Source organism: Rosa chinensis, chromosome 1 (assembly GCF_002994745.2).
Source record: "Rosa chinensis cultivar Old Blush chromosome 1, RchiOBHm-V2, whole genome shotgun sequence".
Taxonomy (NCBI): Eukaryota; Viridiplantae; Streptophyta; class Magnoliopsida; order Rosales; family Rosaceae; genus Rosa; species Rosa chinensis.
The window spans coordinates 50,496,380-50,512,306 of NC_037088.1; the positions used below are offsets into that span (position 1 = coordinate 50,496,380).

Sequence of the window (15,927 nt, forward strand, 5' to 3'; positions counted from 1 at the left end):
GTTCGAGTCACTATAGGAATAGGAGTGAAATCCTTAGATCCTCTTAAAATTATTTAAAAAAAAAAAAAAAAAAAAAGTAAACTGGATTGCCTGCAAGGCGAAGTATTTTTATTCGCATAGACTACTCTGAGCAAGAATTGTTAAAACAGTGTAGTCTTTTGTACTATTCTATATCTATGAAACTAGGGCATACTATTGGTACGTGCTATTTCTATCAAAAAAATTCATTTGTTTTCTTTTTAACTTTCCCTTTTCTTTTTTTTATGTGTGGCCAATTAATAGGTTCATTGATTTGATGGTATTACACAACTAACCATTTCAGTAAAGGATATCTACTCTTTATCTATTTATTCATTAAAACGTGAAGTTTAAAGATGAAGAAGAGACTGTCTATGACACTTTGATGATTTTGATTTAGTGACATAAGTTCATTTTATAAAAAGGAAGTTTTGAGCTCAACTCACTTGGTTTTATATCAGTTTACCAATGATATTATAATATATAATAAAAAAATAATGAGACCTACCCTGGTCAATTTTCTCATGGATGTCATGCATGAGATTGCAGATTCCAAGTTAGTTTCGAGAAAGAAGAGAAGAATTAATAGAGTGATAAAAATTTAGTTTGAGCCAGATTAGCTTTCATTATTGTGTCCCGAATCTATTGCCACGGGTAAATCTAGTTCATTCACAATCTTGTGCTTAATCACATCTGATTCAATATATATGACATTTCCACGAAGATCCAAATTGTTCCTTTTTAATTCTCACTTCATAGATCAGTTTTGCAAAAGATAAGCTAAAAAAAGATTAAGGTAACAGTCATACCACCCTCGATGACAAAACCAGCGGACGTTCCAATCAAGATTTTAATATCATATACATATTATATATATTAGGGAAATATTAAAAAAATAAAAATAAAAAAAATAAAAAATAAAAAGCTTCAGACAATGGTAGAAAGTATTGGTAAGATGTCAATTTTATTCAATGAACAAAACAACAGATAGTAACATAGATCCCAAAGTACAGTCTAACATGACCGAGAGAACCCAGCCGGCTGATACTTATATCTTAGGTTAGTTGGGGCTTGTGTACAGAATTTTGTTTTCATCATATGTTCTTATCTTCGGCCAGTACTCTTGCTTCCTCAAAGCATTTTAGGCCGGCCAGCCTTTGCTTTTAACAATTTGATTCTTAACATTGTTTGAAGTAATAATCCTAGGATGAGGCAATGGACCCGGCAGGAGCGAAGGCGGCAAGAAATTAGTCATTTATCCCAATGCAGTGCAGCCTTGGTTTTAACAATGAACATACTCACTTTTCATTGCCTCCAAAATGAAGAATAGGAAAGACCGTAATCACTTGGTACCTTACACAGCACAGTTGTCGTTCCTGCAGGAGGCTGAACGCTATTAAAGTCTCATCTTTACAGAATATAAACAATGATGTAGAAATACCTGCGAGATCGAGTTAGAAGCTCCGGAATAAAACATCAAGCTCTTCATGTGTATTTCCCAAAAGGTTTATGAACAAAAATAATATTTAGACAGACTGTTTATACCACCCATTCGTAAAACTGTGACATGTTGGTAAGTTATAATTTCAATATTGTAAAAGTCATGGTCTCGATTCTCATTGGCATATATGTAAGGGTGGGATGGCAAAAGGTTTTTTTTTTTTTTTTTTCCCACCCATTGGCAAGGCTGGAAATGCCAAGAGAAATTGAAGTTTGAGATTTAAGAACTCAAACATATTTCTTGGAAACCCAACTGCCCATCGCTATTCCACCAGTTCATTCTATTTTCCGAGCTTTTCATCCATGACTAATTATGAAAAGAAAAGAAAAAACATACAGATCGAGGGCTAAAGAAATACCACAAGTTCATCCAAGCACCATGTGGAAATTTATGCAGTAGAACAAACAAAAGGGGGTTACAACCCTAGATCATTAAATTCTAAAACCCCATCGCTTTGAGCAACTTTTTAAAACCAGCTAAAGAAAAACACTGAAACAAGTCAATAAATCAGCAGGGCTTCGTGTTTGAATGAGTGAGCTATGTATGCATTATAGGATCACGGCCTGGTTGGAGGGCTGATGAAGGTGAGAGTAGACTCGGTCACTCTCTCACTCTGATCGTGCTTCATGTTTCATACATCCCCCCCTTTATAGACTTAGAGGTTCAAGCACGACAAAATATTATTGTTAGTCGGAGAGTACCAAGTGCTACTGCTGTATAGTTTTTGTTTTTCTATTTGAAGTGGCAGAGGGAATTGTAAAACGTCCAAAAGCTCTTCCTAAACCTCCAATACTTTGTGGGCGGCTCTGCAAAACTTTAAATAGGATTTAAGTTGGCCAGCCTGGAGCTCTCTTTTTATGTTGTAACGCTCGGCTTTTAAATCTGGATGAGAGAAGAAAGCACGTTGCTGGGTTTCTAGGAAAGTTGTTTTACCTCTCGATTTGATTTTAGAGTTGTCATTCTGTTTCTTGTGATCTTTTAGTAGGTTTAAAATAAGATTAAATTCAGTTTACTCTCCTGAATTTTAGGCCTAAAATTAAATTGGTCCCTCTTTCTGAAAATAGATTACGATAGTCCCTATACTCTCAAATAACATCACCCGAGTCCAAAATTTGAATTTGACTCAAAAAATAACATTAGCTGCTGAGTTGGAGCCGACATGGGAAGCCCATAATGATGGCAAAATGGACATTTCAAATTTTTCTAATTTTTTTCTCTCTTTTTAATTTTTTCTCTATATTCTCTCCCTCTCTCTCTCTCTCTCTATCTTCTTGTTCCGGTCGTTGTCCCTCGCCAGGGAGACGAGTGAACTCGCCGCCAGCAAGTAATTAGTTTCTAGCTTGGCATATAAAACGAGGCAAAGCACATGCAAATAAGCTTAACTCAGAAACATAAGGACTAGGATTATAATTTAAAAAATAACCCTATATGACACTTAAAAACAGGTTCTTGAGAAGAGAAACTCAGAAAGTTGAGAAGAGAGACACAAAGACAAAGCAAACTCAGAACTTCAACAAACAGAGCCATTTATGAATGATTCCTTCAAAATAAGAGAACTCTAGTTTAAAAACAGATCGGGGACAACGATCGGAACAAGAAGAGAGAGAGAGAGAGAGAGAGAGAGAGAATATAGAGAAAAAAAATAAAAACAGAGAGCAAAAATTAGAAAAATTTGAAATGTCCAGTTTACCCTCATTATGGGCCCCCATGTCAACTCTAACTCAACAACTGACGTCATTTTTCGAGCCAAATTCAAATTTTAGACTCGGGTGATATCATTTGAGAGTATAGATCCCTGTAATCGATTTTCAGAAAGAGGGACTAATTTGACTTTAGGCCTAAAGTTCAGGAATCTAAACTGAATTTAATCCTTTAAAATAAATCTCTCACCGAAAAATACTTCTAAACTCGGCATTTAAAGACCATTTAGGGAGTGAGAGATCGAATAAAAACAGCTGCCTAACTCTCTTATGTGGCAACCTGATACTTAAAGCTGTTCCAATACAAATGAGTGAAAGTCTTGGGTAGGGGCTGCCACATGGTAGGGCAATGCGACCCACCAATCAAAACTCAAAAAAAAAATTTCTTGTTGCAAAACTGTCCTCAATTTGCAAGGTAAAATATCCAAAATACCCCCCTGCTAAGCAGTGATTGGAGGCCGAACTGCCCCACCACGTGGCAGCCCTACCTAAGACCTTCTCTACAAATGATAGCTCCTTCTGGAGTTACAATCAAAGCTAAAGCTAGCAGAGTCCAATAAGGAAATTCTTTACTCTAGTAATACATCTGGATTAGCATGTCTTCTCAAACAAAGTTCCAACAAGTTGCTAAAACCTCTCTACCATGGCATATATGTTTTGTTGTAGTCTGAGCATATGGTGTGGATCACAGGTAGAAAACAGGCTTCAGGGGGATCATATCCCATCATCAATATCTTGGAGCTGCATAAAAACAGAATTTAAGTACATCATCCCATTAAATAAAAACAGAATTTAAGTAAAATTAAACCACACTGAATAAAGCACATCATCCCATTAAATAAAATCTAGCAAGTTTTGCCATCTCTTTGTTTCATTTAAAAACCTCACATCTTGGGTTCATTTTACAGCACCTCAGCAATAAATTAATGTCATCACCCCATAACTTTACATGTACCTCAATCTGGTCAAAAACCTAGCAGTAAAATACTTTCTCCAATTAACAATACTTCTGTAACAATGCTGTCTAGCTTACCTCCACCAATTGTTGCTTCAGGCAACCGTTCAATTGAGTACTTGTGTTGAGTGATATACATGATCGGCACACCAGGGACCTGCACATAAAGAAGCCAATTTACGCACAAAGGTCTACTGTCATATGACATGCTTCCAAACTGCAAACTACTATATCACCTTTCGGATCCTTCGCTTTAAATCTCTATCACATGTGGCAACAATGTAGCATTTATGCTGTTCCAGCAAGAAGGTCATTGTCAGTCATTAGAAACTAGAATATGACAATCACTAAAGGACCACAATCTGGTCACTAAAACCACTCTAAAGCAAAAGAGAATATATGAATAGGCAACTAGTAAATTCACATCGAATATATGCAATAGACAACTTTGAAATGAAATACCATAGACTACTGTTTTAGGATATATATATATATATATATATATATATATGAATTATTGTTTCAAAATCCACTTTTTGTCTATGATATTTGCCATCCAAACCTAAACAGAAGATGCCGTGGTTTAAGTAACAGAGAAAAATTGTACATGAAGAATGAGAAGGGGACCTGGGGCAGTCGAGACACATTAGTAAATACCTATACTTCAAACTTAAAATTCACAAAGCTGCAAACATCCAGCGTTCACCTTTTTTTCTAAATAGGGGAAAACATTCATAACTATAGTTATAGAACAGCATCGTCTAGTCCAATAAGGGTTGGATAAGATGCTTTGCGGCTTTATAAACCTTGATGTTTCTTTAGTTAAATAAAAAAATAAAAAAGCCTTAAAATGGAGCAGACTAATTCTTATTTGCCAAAAGAGACCAGGAATATGTTGAAATGAGAAGAATCTTGGCCTCTAATATGCAGAACGTTAAGCCAAGTTGATATGGAAAACACGAAGCACACTTCAAACAGAAACTTTAAAGATCATACAACATATTAACAATTCGAATCATACTACATATAAACAACTTCATTAAATGGTAGAAGAACATAACCTATAAAGCCACAGCCTTCACCCTCCCAACTCTCTTGCAGAAAAGCCAGGACGGAGGTCTAAAGACTCCAAACGGCAAACAGGAAAAACAGATAGCAGTTACAGGGTTTAAATAATACCTGGGTGACTCTATCAACAAGACAATCATCAGCATAGGTTCCTTTATGAGTACACAGTAGTCTCTCGAAACGGGGATCTTTGGCAATCCTGACAAAATAGAAAACTCCGTTAGTAAAGTAAACCTCGTCACTTGAACAAGATATTATGAATGCTCGATCAATGAAGTTAGAGGTGTCTCCTTTTCTTTTTTGGTCGTGAGAAGTGTCTTTTTGGTTCTGAATACGTAGTATACAAGGATATGATATATCAGATATTACAGAAATTTAGCACAAATGAAAAAAAAAAATTAAAATTAAAAAGGTTCGAGAAACTGATGGACAGGACAATGAAGAGGGACAGCAGTGCAGCTCATGCATACACACACATTCAATTTCGAACCCTTTTGCTCATGAAAACAATTTGTAGAAAAACAAAGAATAAACCTCAGAGCCACCCGATATTTCTGACCCAACTTCTCAAGCTCTGCCATTACACAATCTGTGATACAAGGAGTGCCTGTAAATTCAAAAGACAGATAAACCATTAGAGAAAGTAAAGAAAAGCGAAATGGAACATTCCCCTACATTCTCTATCATAAGTTTACCAACGTAACTGAATCAATCTAGTTATGCAACTCAACATTCAAAACCAATTCCTAAGAAACACTAAACATTTATACACACAAATAACTATAAGACTCACACTTTGCATATAGGCAGTCCATCATTCCCTTCTCCAAATCCAACTGCAGAAAGCGAACGAAAACAATCAAATTTGACACAATACATAAAATTATAACAAGCTATAGCTCATACTCGAAACAATTAGCATCAAAACACTCACCTTATTCTGGATAGAGAAATTGATAAAGTTGGTATCCACCAAAACCCGGTAAGGCGGTCCCAAAGCAGTGTTGTATTTAAAGAACAGCGCCGAAGAAACATTTGGCCTAAATTACAAAACACAAAATGTAAAACCCAACAAACAAAGCTATCAAATTCAAAAAAAATCTGCCAATAAATTGAGAAACAGAAGCTTACACATTTCTGGGCAGCTTTTCTTTGCTGACATCCTTCTTATTTGGATTCAAAACCTCCTCTTTATAGCTGAAATCAACACACAGAGCAAAGAACAGATGAAATTAACTGTCTTTGAAGCACAGCAGTGAAGAATTAAACAGAAAAAAGGAAAGAAAGGCTTACTTTTTAATGGCTTTTTTGGTGACCACCTTCTTCATGACAGCGAATTTAGGGCCTTTCTTTGCCTTCCCCATCTCTTCCAGCACAGAGCTAACCAAGATGAATAATTTAGGGTTTTGCGAAAAACCCTAAAACCCTTTGTTCTCTGCTATATAAACCCTATTGAAGACGAGAGAGGGAGACCTGAGTGAAAGAAGGTATTGGAGAAAAGGAACAAAAAACAGAGTCGGCGAGTGGTTTAGATGTCGTATGGTGAGAGCTCGACCTACTGGTAAATTGGGTTGGACTTTTGTAGCAGACTAGCAGTAGTAATTTTAGATGTCGTGTATATATATTGAGAATTTTTTTTACCTTTCTTAGGAGAAAACAAAAATATTTGACGTTTTTTTTTTTTTTTCCTACTACAACAAAAGCAAAGCCTATGGGGCGACAATTCCCTAAACAATCAAATTTAGGCTCAGTTTGGGATTGTTGTGCTGTGAGAGGAAGCACTTCCGAACTTGCTGTGAGAAGAAGCAACTGAGGTATTTGGTAAACTGTTTTGAAAAGTGCTATGAGAATGAAAAGCAATTTCTAGGTGTTTGGTAAGTTGCAAGGCAAAAATGCTTTAGCTGTGTATAATTATCAAAATGGGCATACATAGTAAGATATGCTACTAAAATACATAATTTTGTTTTTTGATTATGTAACCATATCAAATGAAAAAAATTTCTCATGTATTATTCTTCTACCCTTGGTTGGACCGAATAAATTAAACTCTTCAATATGCATATTATGTTTTACTATTACACAAAATAAATATAGAATATTTAGATTAATTTCTCGACCATAGTTCAACGGGAACCATTACACAAAATAAATTAAAGTCACTTGAAATTTGCAACTAAATGGAACTAGTAGATGCATTCATTAGACTTTGTGCAATTGCATTTCTTAACACCTCCATTTCTTGTCTTCTCGGACCACTTCTAGAATTATGCCCTCAGACATCGGCCAAAAACCGATGAGAAAAAGAATCCCGATCGATGGTTATTACAAAACCATATGGAACCATCAACTTCAATTCCTATATACTTTCAATGTTAGATGGTTATTACAAAACCATGAATTAGAATGTACCTCCAATTTTCTATGCAGCATTGCAACTAAACCATTGAGACCTAAAAGAGCTCAATGAATTGTACTCTAAGGTATCAAAATTCATGGCCTACGTAGTTACAGGATTCCCTCATGGTATCGTAAAACATAACTTTAAAAAGCAAACGGACTGGAAGTACAGTTTTGCTTATTTATTGATATAAATGTTGAAACAAACTATAAAGGAACAATGTTACACAGTTTGCTTAGGCTATCATATTCCATCTTTCATGATAGTTTTAAAATTGAAGACGCTAATCTAAATTTTGGATTGCGTTTTACATGTAAAGTGGCTGCTGCATTTCATGATCTGGGCAGATTAGTAGTTGACTCAGGCTTTTTCTTCATTTGCTTTGAAGGACGGCTGCATAGAACCATGCATCTTAAGGCACAAATCTGGTTATTTTAGCTCTGCAAAATACCAGCTTGTCCTAAAATGTAAAGTAAGGTATATACAGTGTTGATATATTTAGGAATATGAATAGATTGTTGAGAAAGAAAAAAAAATTTAAATGCGGCAAACAGGCACAAAATGCAACTATTTCTATTGTACTTTAGAATCCACGCACAATGTGCATAAGCCGAGCTGAATTGGTTTAAACTATATAGAGGTTAATCAAGAGAACTTATTATAATAACTTATTATTTCTATTTAATATTGCAGCAAGGTAATATTGACAGATATTTTCTTTTCTCCAAGTTTAATATCTCTCTATACAAAGGCATTGGAAGTTTGAAACAGAAGGTATTACCGACTAATTAGATAAGTTTACTGACCTCCTTTGAACTCCTATGCCAGTTGTCCTGTATGTGAGACTTTTACTGTGTAACCGGCACAATGTTATCATCATCTATCATGACCAGATCAAAATTAATTGATCAAGAACTATTGCAGGCAGTAGGCATTAACAAAAGAACATGAAAATCATGAAAAAAAATAAAAGCTAACTTACCATAGCAGCACAAAATGCAAATGCTGGGCAACTAAAAAAGGGTTTCTGTCCAAAAATAAAAATACATAGCATTTTAGAACACTTTGGAACAATGGTCCTAACTATTAATAAAGGAAATGGAGATGTTCGACAACAAAAAAGGCCAGAAGTGTGGTAGAGGTTAACCATTAATCCTGACCTTTGTTCGTGAAGTTCCTCAGCTAAGGGATCTAGTGGTCTCTTCCTTTTCAACTCCAACAACTCTTCCTTTATTTTCTGCAGTTCCTGTACTGAAATTCACAAAAGAATCACAAAACTAGTATTTTTATAATAATAATAATAACCCAAATAATGTAAAGACATTAGCTTTTGATAGGAGCATTTTAATGCGACGTTTTAATTGTTATTTCCACATATTTGCTTAGTTATTTCCTTAAATAAATCTTTCTTGTTTAGGAAAGTTACTATTTTTAGAAAGTTTCCATTTTTAGTAATAGTTTCTATTTTCAGGTCCTTAGAGCAAACAAGCTGGAATAAGCTCAAAAAGGGAAAGAAAAGCTGGAGAACTTTGGAGGGAGCTCAAGGACTGCATAAATGAGCTGAAACGAAGAAATGAAGTTTTCCTGGTCCAACCAGGAAATCCTATTTCCACCACGCCTGTTTAGAAAAAGAAACTTTGTCAAAACAAGACTCCCGAGCAAACAAGGAAGCATGAGTAGAAAAATAAAGGAAATTGACGTTGGAGGAAGATTCCTGGAGGCACTAGGAGACATCATGGCTTGAAGATGACATGGAGGCCCAAGAATCTTCTAGATTAATTATGGATTTTCGGCAAATGGAGAAAGCCCACTTGATTTTGGGTTGTTGGACGTAAGGAAGATATTTTTGGGAATTAATCTGATTTTGCGGTGGGAAATCATGAAGATAATGTGAAAAATCAAGAAGAAATCAAGGAAAAACGTTGGAGATATTCTAGGGAGAGTTTCAAGGGATTGTGCAACAAGAAAAAGCTCAAAATAAGTCCAGATTCGTTCCTAAATCTCCTCAATATATTTTGGACGAAAATAAGGAATAAAATCTGCATTTTGTCATGAAAATCAAGAGAAAATCAAGGGGAGACGTTAAAGGTAGTCCATGGAGACAATTAAGGAAAGAAAGGTTCAAAAACAAGTTCAGATTCACTCCTACAATCCCTCAAGGAATTTTGGCCGAAAATAAAGAAGAAAATCAGAAATAATCCTTGGAAACTATGCAAATATATATATTAAAGGATTATGGACTTATTTTGGAGCTTTTTAATTGGTTGGATGACACAACAAAGTTGACATGGCGCTACGAGATTGGTCGAAGCTATGTGGAATTATTAAATAATTCTTTGGGAAAATAAAGGAAGATTCATGAAGCTTGGAGACCAAGTTCACGTCCCCTATATATACTCCCCCTATGCTAGACGTTTTCGACACCTTTTAATTCAAAAAATTCTCTCCATACGTCAAGTCTCTCTCTCCATTCTCTAGTTCAAGTTTCTGCGTCTTCAAGCAAGGAGAGGAAGAAGAAGAAGGAGCCGTGAAGATCTACCTCCATCATCCACCTTGAAGACTTGCTTCCAAGATTCAAGATTCCAACGTTCAAGCTCTCCATCTCCATCTCCACTCACGGTGTAATTCGTTCTTTTTCCTTGTAATCTTTTGATTTCCTTGTTTGAATTCGTATGAATTTGTTCTAGTTAACAATAACGTTTGGGGCAAAGTTTAAGCATAATCTCTATGATTGAATAAAGTTTTTGAATTCCATAATTGTGATTCTAAGTTGTTTATGTGAGTTTGTTCGATTGAATTTGCTTGATAGAAAACTTTTATATGTTTATCTTATTTGGGTCGACACTTATAGGATTTGCATGTAATTGGAGCAAGATTTAGGTAAACGATTCACCTAATAGTTTTGTGAACCTAAATCACAAGTAGTAAAGGCTTTGGACAAAGGTCGAATTCAATTGAAGATGATTGCAAATAGGTGAACTTATTCATACTAGGTTGTGATAACCTTTCTCTATGCTTCTTGCGTTGAACATGTTTTGATTAGCTAGCTTTCTAGACTTTGATTGCATGTTTAATAGGATTGATCTAGGTGCTTTCACTTAGTTTAATTAGTAAAGGAAAGTAAAATATGGGAAATCATTTGCTTCAAATGTTTTACATGATCAACTTCTTTCTCATGACTTAGACGAACACTTGTAGGAATTGAATCGAATTTGATTGTAGAATTGGTTTTGATCTTTGTTTCCTACATTCCATTCTTGTATATGTGTTTGTACATTTTATTTGTTTTGTTTATTTTAATTTTTGAAAATCAAATTCTTAAACCCCCCTTTTTTTTCGTTATTTGTAAATATTATACTTTGTATTTATTTTAATTCTTTACTTGTTGTACAATGACATGTGTACCCTCAATCCCCGGAATAGAACGATCCCTATTTACTATATACTAACGATGACATCTTATAGGGTTAAATTATATGCTTGCTTTGAGCGTATCAGCTTTATATCAGAATTAGCTTGCTCATGTTTTAGAAACACATGAAATTAGAACTATTCCACATCCACTATTGAAAAGACATTGAATGCGAGTTCTATTATAGAGATATGAAGATGATTTTCATGAGAAATTCTTTGGTGCATATTGATGAATATAAAGATAGTAGAATATAGCAACATGCATTGTTAATCAATCTAAAGAATAGGAAATTTCAAATCAATTCACAAGCAATCTTTTTAACATTGCTGAGAACTAAACTACAACATAATTATCATAATAATCTTGCCTACACTGACCAATTCACTTATCATCCAGTTATGCTTTATTTGTTTGCAGTTGTCAAACTAAACTACAACGTACTTATAAACATGCAAAGACGGCACCGTCAGGAAGAAGCAAGGAGCATACCAGAGGCAGTAGCTCCGCAAACTCACCATACTAATGGAGGCTAAGTAACAGGCTTGGTCAGCTAAAGACAAATACAGGAACCATAAGAAATCCCAGAAAGAAGTTCAATCAGAAAATTAAGACAAAAACAACATCAGATTCCCATAAATACCAACAGATCAAAGAAAACCCAGAGAGCTTTTCGTCTCCTTCTTCTTATTCTTCTTTCTCTTATTTCCTATTCTCTTCTCTCTCTTTCTTTTTTACTCTCGCCTCCTCTTTGTCGGGGGAACAACAAAACCCATAAGAACAACCAAAATCCAACAAAACCCATCATCCAAATTCATAATAAAAACTTAGGACAAGACCAAAAATTTGTGAAGAATAAATCCGAGCATAAAAGGAATTACCCGCAAATCGGTTGCACCAGAGGAGCTAATGTTGCCAAGAGTCCTCAGATACTGGTAAAACAGCGGTTGTGCAGTTCTCAGCGAGCGGCTAATTAGAGGAACACAGTTGAGAACATGGAGGACAAAAGGAATAGCGTAGCAGGAAGGTGGAATCGGCGCGGAGGAAGGCGGTGACAATCCACCAATTGAATCAGGTCACCAGCGACGAGCAGAAGAAGAAGGCGATCTGAGAGAAGACTAGAGAGAACCAGACACCGAAGAAGAGGAAGGAGGAGATGTGGAATGAGACGTCTACCGCGATGGGTTTGCTGTTTCGATGTAATTTTCAGAAAAGGAGGAGGACAGAATTGGCAGTTCTCCAAATTTTCATTAAACTCTACTGTTCATGCTCCGTGTTTTCACAAAGTAGGTCTTCAAAAGCTACAAATTGTAGCTTCCTAAATTCAGCTTTATGGAGAAGCAATTTCACTCAAAAGCAGCTTTTAGAGATTTTACCAAACACCACGTTCTTGGTCCAAAAGCAGAAGCAGTCCCAAAAGCACCTCAGGAATCAATCCCAAACTAAGCCCTAAAAGCATTGCTCGCTTCTTGAGGATAGGAACCGATCCAAACAATTTTTGAAGATTTTTAATGACTGAGATTAACCAAAACGTCTATTAGAAAATTGGCTTATCGGAAGATGTGACTGAATGAGATAAATGGAAAGAAATAACTGAACTAGGTGATGAAATTCTCGAACAATGTTTCAGATTCTGCAAGAAGTATCAAGCTAGAGTTTACCATTGATGTAGTGAATCAAGACTTTTGAAGCACCTTTAACAGGATTCATGGAGTAGCCTGCTATTCGAGCTTTGCGAAGCCCTTGAATAAAGCCTTCAGCAAGAAGGATATGACTCGAAGCTGGATTTGAGAAAAAGTAGAGAATGCCAAGCTCAATAAGCAATTGTGCTACTTATTGTTTAAAAAAAAAAAAAGTAAAGCAGTTGTGCTACATGGTGCTCAAGGTCTCCGAGATGATGCCCCCAAAACAGAGTCTGAACTCACTTGAAGAATTATTAGCCATATGCACTTAACAAAGATACAGGAAATCTTAACAATCTCCACATTTTCTGAAAGATAACTAGCTTTTATGAACCGACTATCTCAATACACACAACTAATGAACTGCATAAAAAACAATCACACATTTTAAAGATCGTCTCTATAGAGAGTATTGATCGATCATTGTATTTTGAATCATACAACTATTCAAACGGTATCAAACATTTAACCGTCAAAATATTATTAAGCCAATTTGAGACTTTTATTCTACTTATTGTAAGACCATTTCATGGTCATGAGTCATGACTTGGATTATACACTGCCTATAACTTTAGAACTGTATCCAGTCTTGTCATCTTCAAACCTATCATAGAGCATGATACCTCCATACTTGGGAGACTTCTTAACAAAAGGCAACACTTGGTTTATCAGATCAGCTGTAGGCACATAACCATCAACTGCTCTAGAAGCTGGAAGCCCAACAAAGAATTGATTGGCTTGTATAGATGATGTCCACTTATTCCAAGAGTTCCTAAAGGCATTGGGATTGCTAGAGGTGAACTCACATTGTGCCTTTGGATTGTTGTAGAATTGAACCCAAACATAGTCAAATAAGCCAGTGGACAATGCACCATTTACATACTTGTCAGGAAATGGGCACTGCGGTGCTGCTCCTAAGTACACTTTCCTCCCTCTTTGGCTATATTGAGACAACTTCCTAGCAAGCGCATCATAGTGGGGTCCGCCTTTCTCAATGTCGAAATCTACCCCGTCCAAAACGGCGTCGCCTAGAGGCCTTGAGCTCGATTGACCTCCCAAGAAGTTATTCCATATGTAGTCAGCTACTTTCCCAGCATCGGCATCTGATGATAGTCCATAATTCCCACCAGCACCGCCAATGGAAAGGAGGACCTTGATGCCTTTGTTTTGGCAATTTTTGATGCCTGTGCTCACTTTTACGCAACCATTTGATCTTGGATCGCAGTGACCGGCTAAATTGATCTGAGGTGTTTGGCCATTGCCATACTGTGAGAGGAATGCTATGTTTACGATACGATATCTGCCTGTGTCACATGCTGCTGTGAGTGGGCCTTCTCCCCCATTTTGGCCCCAGTAAACTACAATGGATCCGGCGTAAGAGTTTGAGACAAAGATATGGAGGATTACTAGTAAGACAGTGAGAGCTTGGGAGCAAGACTCGGTGGACATGGCAGCCATATTTGCTCTCTGATGAATTTGGTATTTAGGTGCTTATTTATAAACTTGATATGGTTTTTGAGAGATCTAGCGAGAGTTCTTAGTCAATTAATTTTTTAAGTGTACGTTCTTCATTCTTAGTCAACTCTATGAACGTGGCTTGCTTAATTTCTGGCCAAACAAATTGCACTCCAGCTGTGTGATTTGTACCTCTAGTGTGACAAATTTGTCCTCACAGATAAGACCCAAAGTTTTGAGGTCGAATTTTCTCTGCATCCGTTAATCACGTAAAGAACTTTCAACTAGTAAATATATGAGAAGTTCGTTTTGGCAGGTCATGAATCAAAACCACAACTAGTTACCTAGAAATATGCAATAACATTACAAAGACATATTGAATATGTGATGGAACAATTGCAAACAATTTGCTTATTAATACAACACAAAAAGAAAGAACATAACTTCGGTTACAATATAAAAAAGAGAAAAATTCAGTCACCGTCCCCAAACTATGATGCCAAGGCCAATTTGATATCCGAACTCTCAAAAGTATCAATGTGATACCCAAAGACATATTTTGATATCAACGTGATACTTCCGTCAAAAATTCATAACGGCTCCGTTATTTGATGACGTGGCAAGCACATGGGGACAAAAAAAGAAGTTAAATGACCAACTTACCCTTTTGTTTTTGTTAATTCATTTTTATTTTTATTTTTATTTTTCTTTTCATTTCTTCTTCTACTTCTTCTTCTTCTTCTGTTCTAACTCAGCCGCAACCTCCGAAGCAAGCTCCGCCACCAGCCACCAACCACTCACCCCAAAATGAATTCCGATTTCTGCCTCGAATGTGAGCTCAGCCCCGACCACAGTTACAGCCCCCAACATCAAGAATCTCACATTACATGCAAATGCAGCAATTTGACAACTTCTAATCCAATTCAAATTAAGAAAACAAGAACAAACAATGTCTGAAAACAAGAATAAACAATTCAACTTCTAATCCAAAATTTCAATCTCCCATCTCCACTCCCAAAATTGGAATCCCACCTGAAAACTTTCACGGTCAATCTCCTCATCATCACTTCCATTACCTATCTGCTCTGCACCACTTATCTCACCTTCTTCAAGTTCACAAGCCTCCTCATTGCCCTCCTTCTCCGCCTCCGCCTTCACATTCCCTTCTCCATCCTTCTCCTCATCCTCCTCATCACTCTCTCTCTCTCATCCTCCTCCTCCTCATCACTAGAGCTACTACTCGAAGAAGATGCTGCTACTGATGAACTCTCACTCTCCAAATCCAAACTTTTGCTCTCAATCCCACTCTCCATTTTGCTCTTCACACCCTCCACACCTTCGATTTTGGTCTCCAAATCCTCACTCACTTCATTCCCACTATCAAGAACCAAACTTTCTTCATTCCCTCCAACCAAACTAACCTTCCCCAACTCTTCTTCAATAGAACTCCTCAAATTTTCTGAAACTTCAGACTTCACGTTCACCACACTACCAAGCCCACAATCAATTAGGTCGGACCCATTAACGATTTGGCCTCCACCACAGAACCACGCTCACAGTCAATTGGCTCGTCGTCGCCCTCTCGGTTATCGCCAAATTAGAATCCTCCCCAATCAAACCAGACGAGAGCTTCGTCCTTATCTCATCAATCCCCCCCACATACACATTCACCAAGTCGCCTCCCTTTGTAATCGTCTGCAAATCCGACGTCGTACCGGCGCCAGAGCTTGAAGTCTGA

At 36.6% G+C, this 15,927-nt stretch overlaps 2 protein-coding genes across 2 annotated transcripts; both read right to left on the reverse strand.

Annotated features, from left to right (window-relative positions):
* Positions 1-3,605: 3,605 nt before the first annotated feature.
* LOC112196734 (rRNA-processing protein FCF1 homolog) lies at positions 3,606-6,815 on the reverse strand. The gene is made up of 9 exons (XM_024337143.2): positions 6,536-6,815; positions 6,374-6,439; positions 6,177-6,282; positions 6,036-6,078; positions 5,777-5,849; positions 5,354-5,441; positions 4,411-4,467; positions 4,253-4,331; positions 3,606-3,960 (listed from the first exon to the last, which is right to left on the reverse strand). Exons 1-9 carry the CDS (start codon positions 6,604-6,606, stop codon positions 3,947-3,949), a joined length of 597 nt encoding a protein of 198 aa, XP_024192911.1. The 5' UTR covers positions 6,607-6,815; the 3' UTR covers positions 3,606-3,946.
* Positions 6,816-13,040: 6,225 nt separating this feature from the next.
* LOC112181858 (acidic endochitinase) lies at positions 13,041-14,241 on the reverse strand. Its single transcript, XM_024320257.2, has one exon. It carries the CDS (start codon positions 14,190-14,192, stop codon positions 13,287-13,289), a length of 906 nt encoding a protein of 301 aa, XP_024176025.1. The 5' UTR covers positions 14,193-14,241; the 3' UTR covers positions 13,041-13,286.
* Between the last annotated feature and the right edge of the window lie 1,686 nt (positions 14,242-15,927).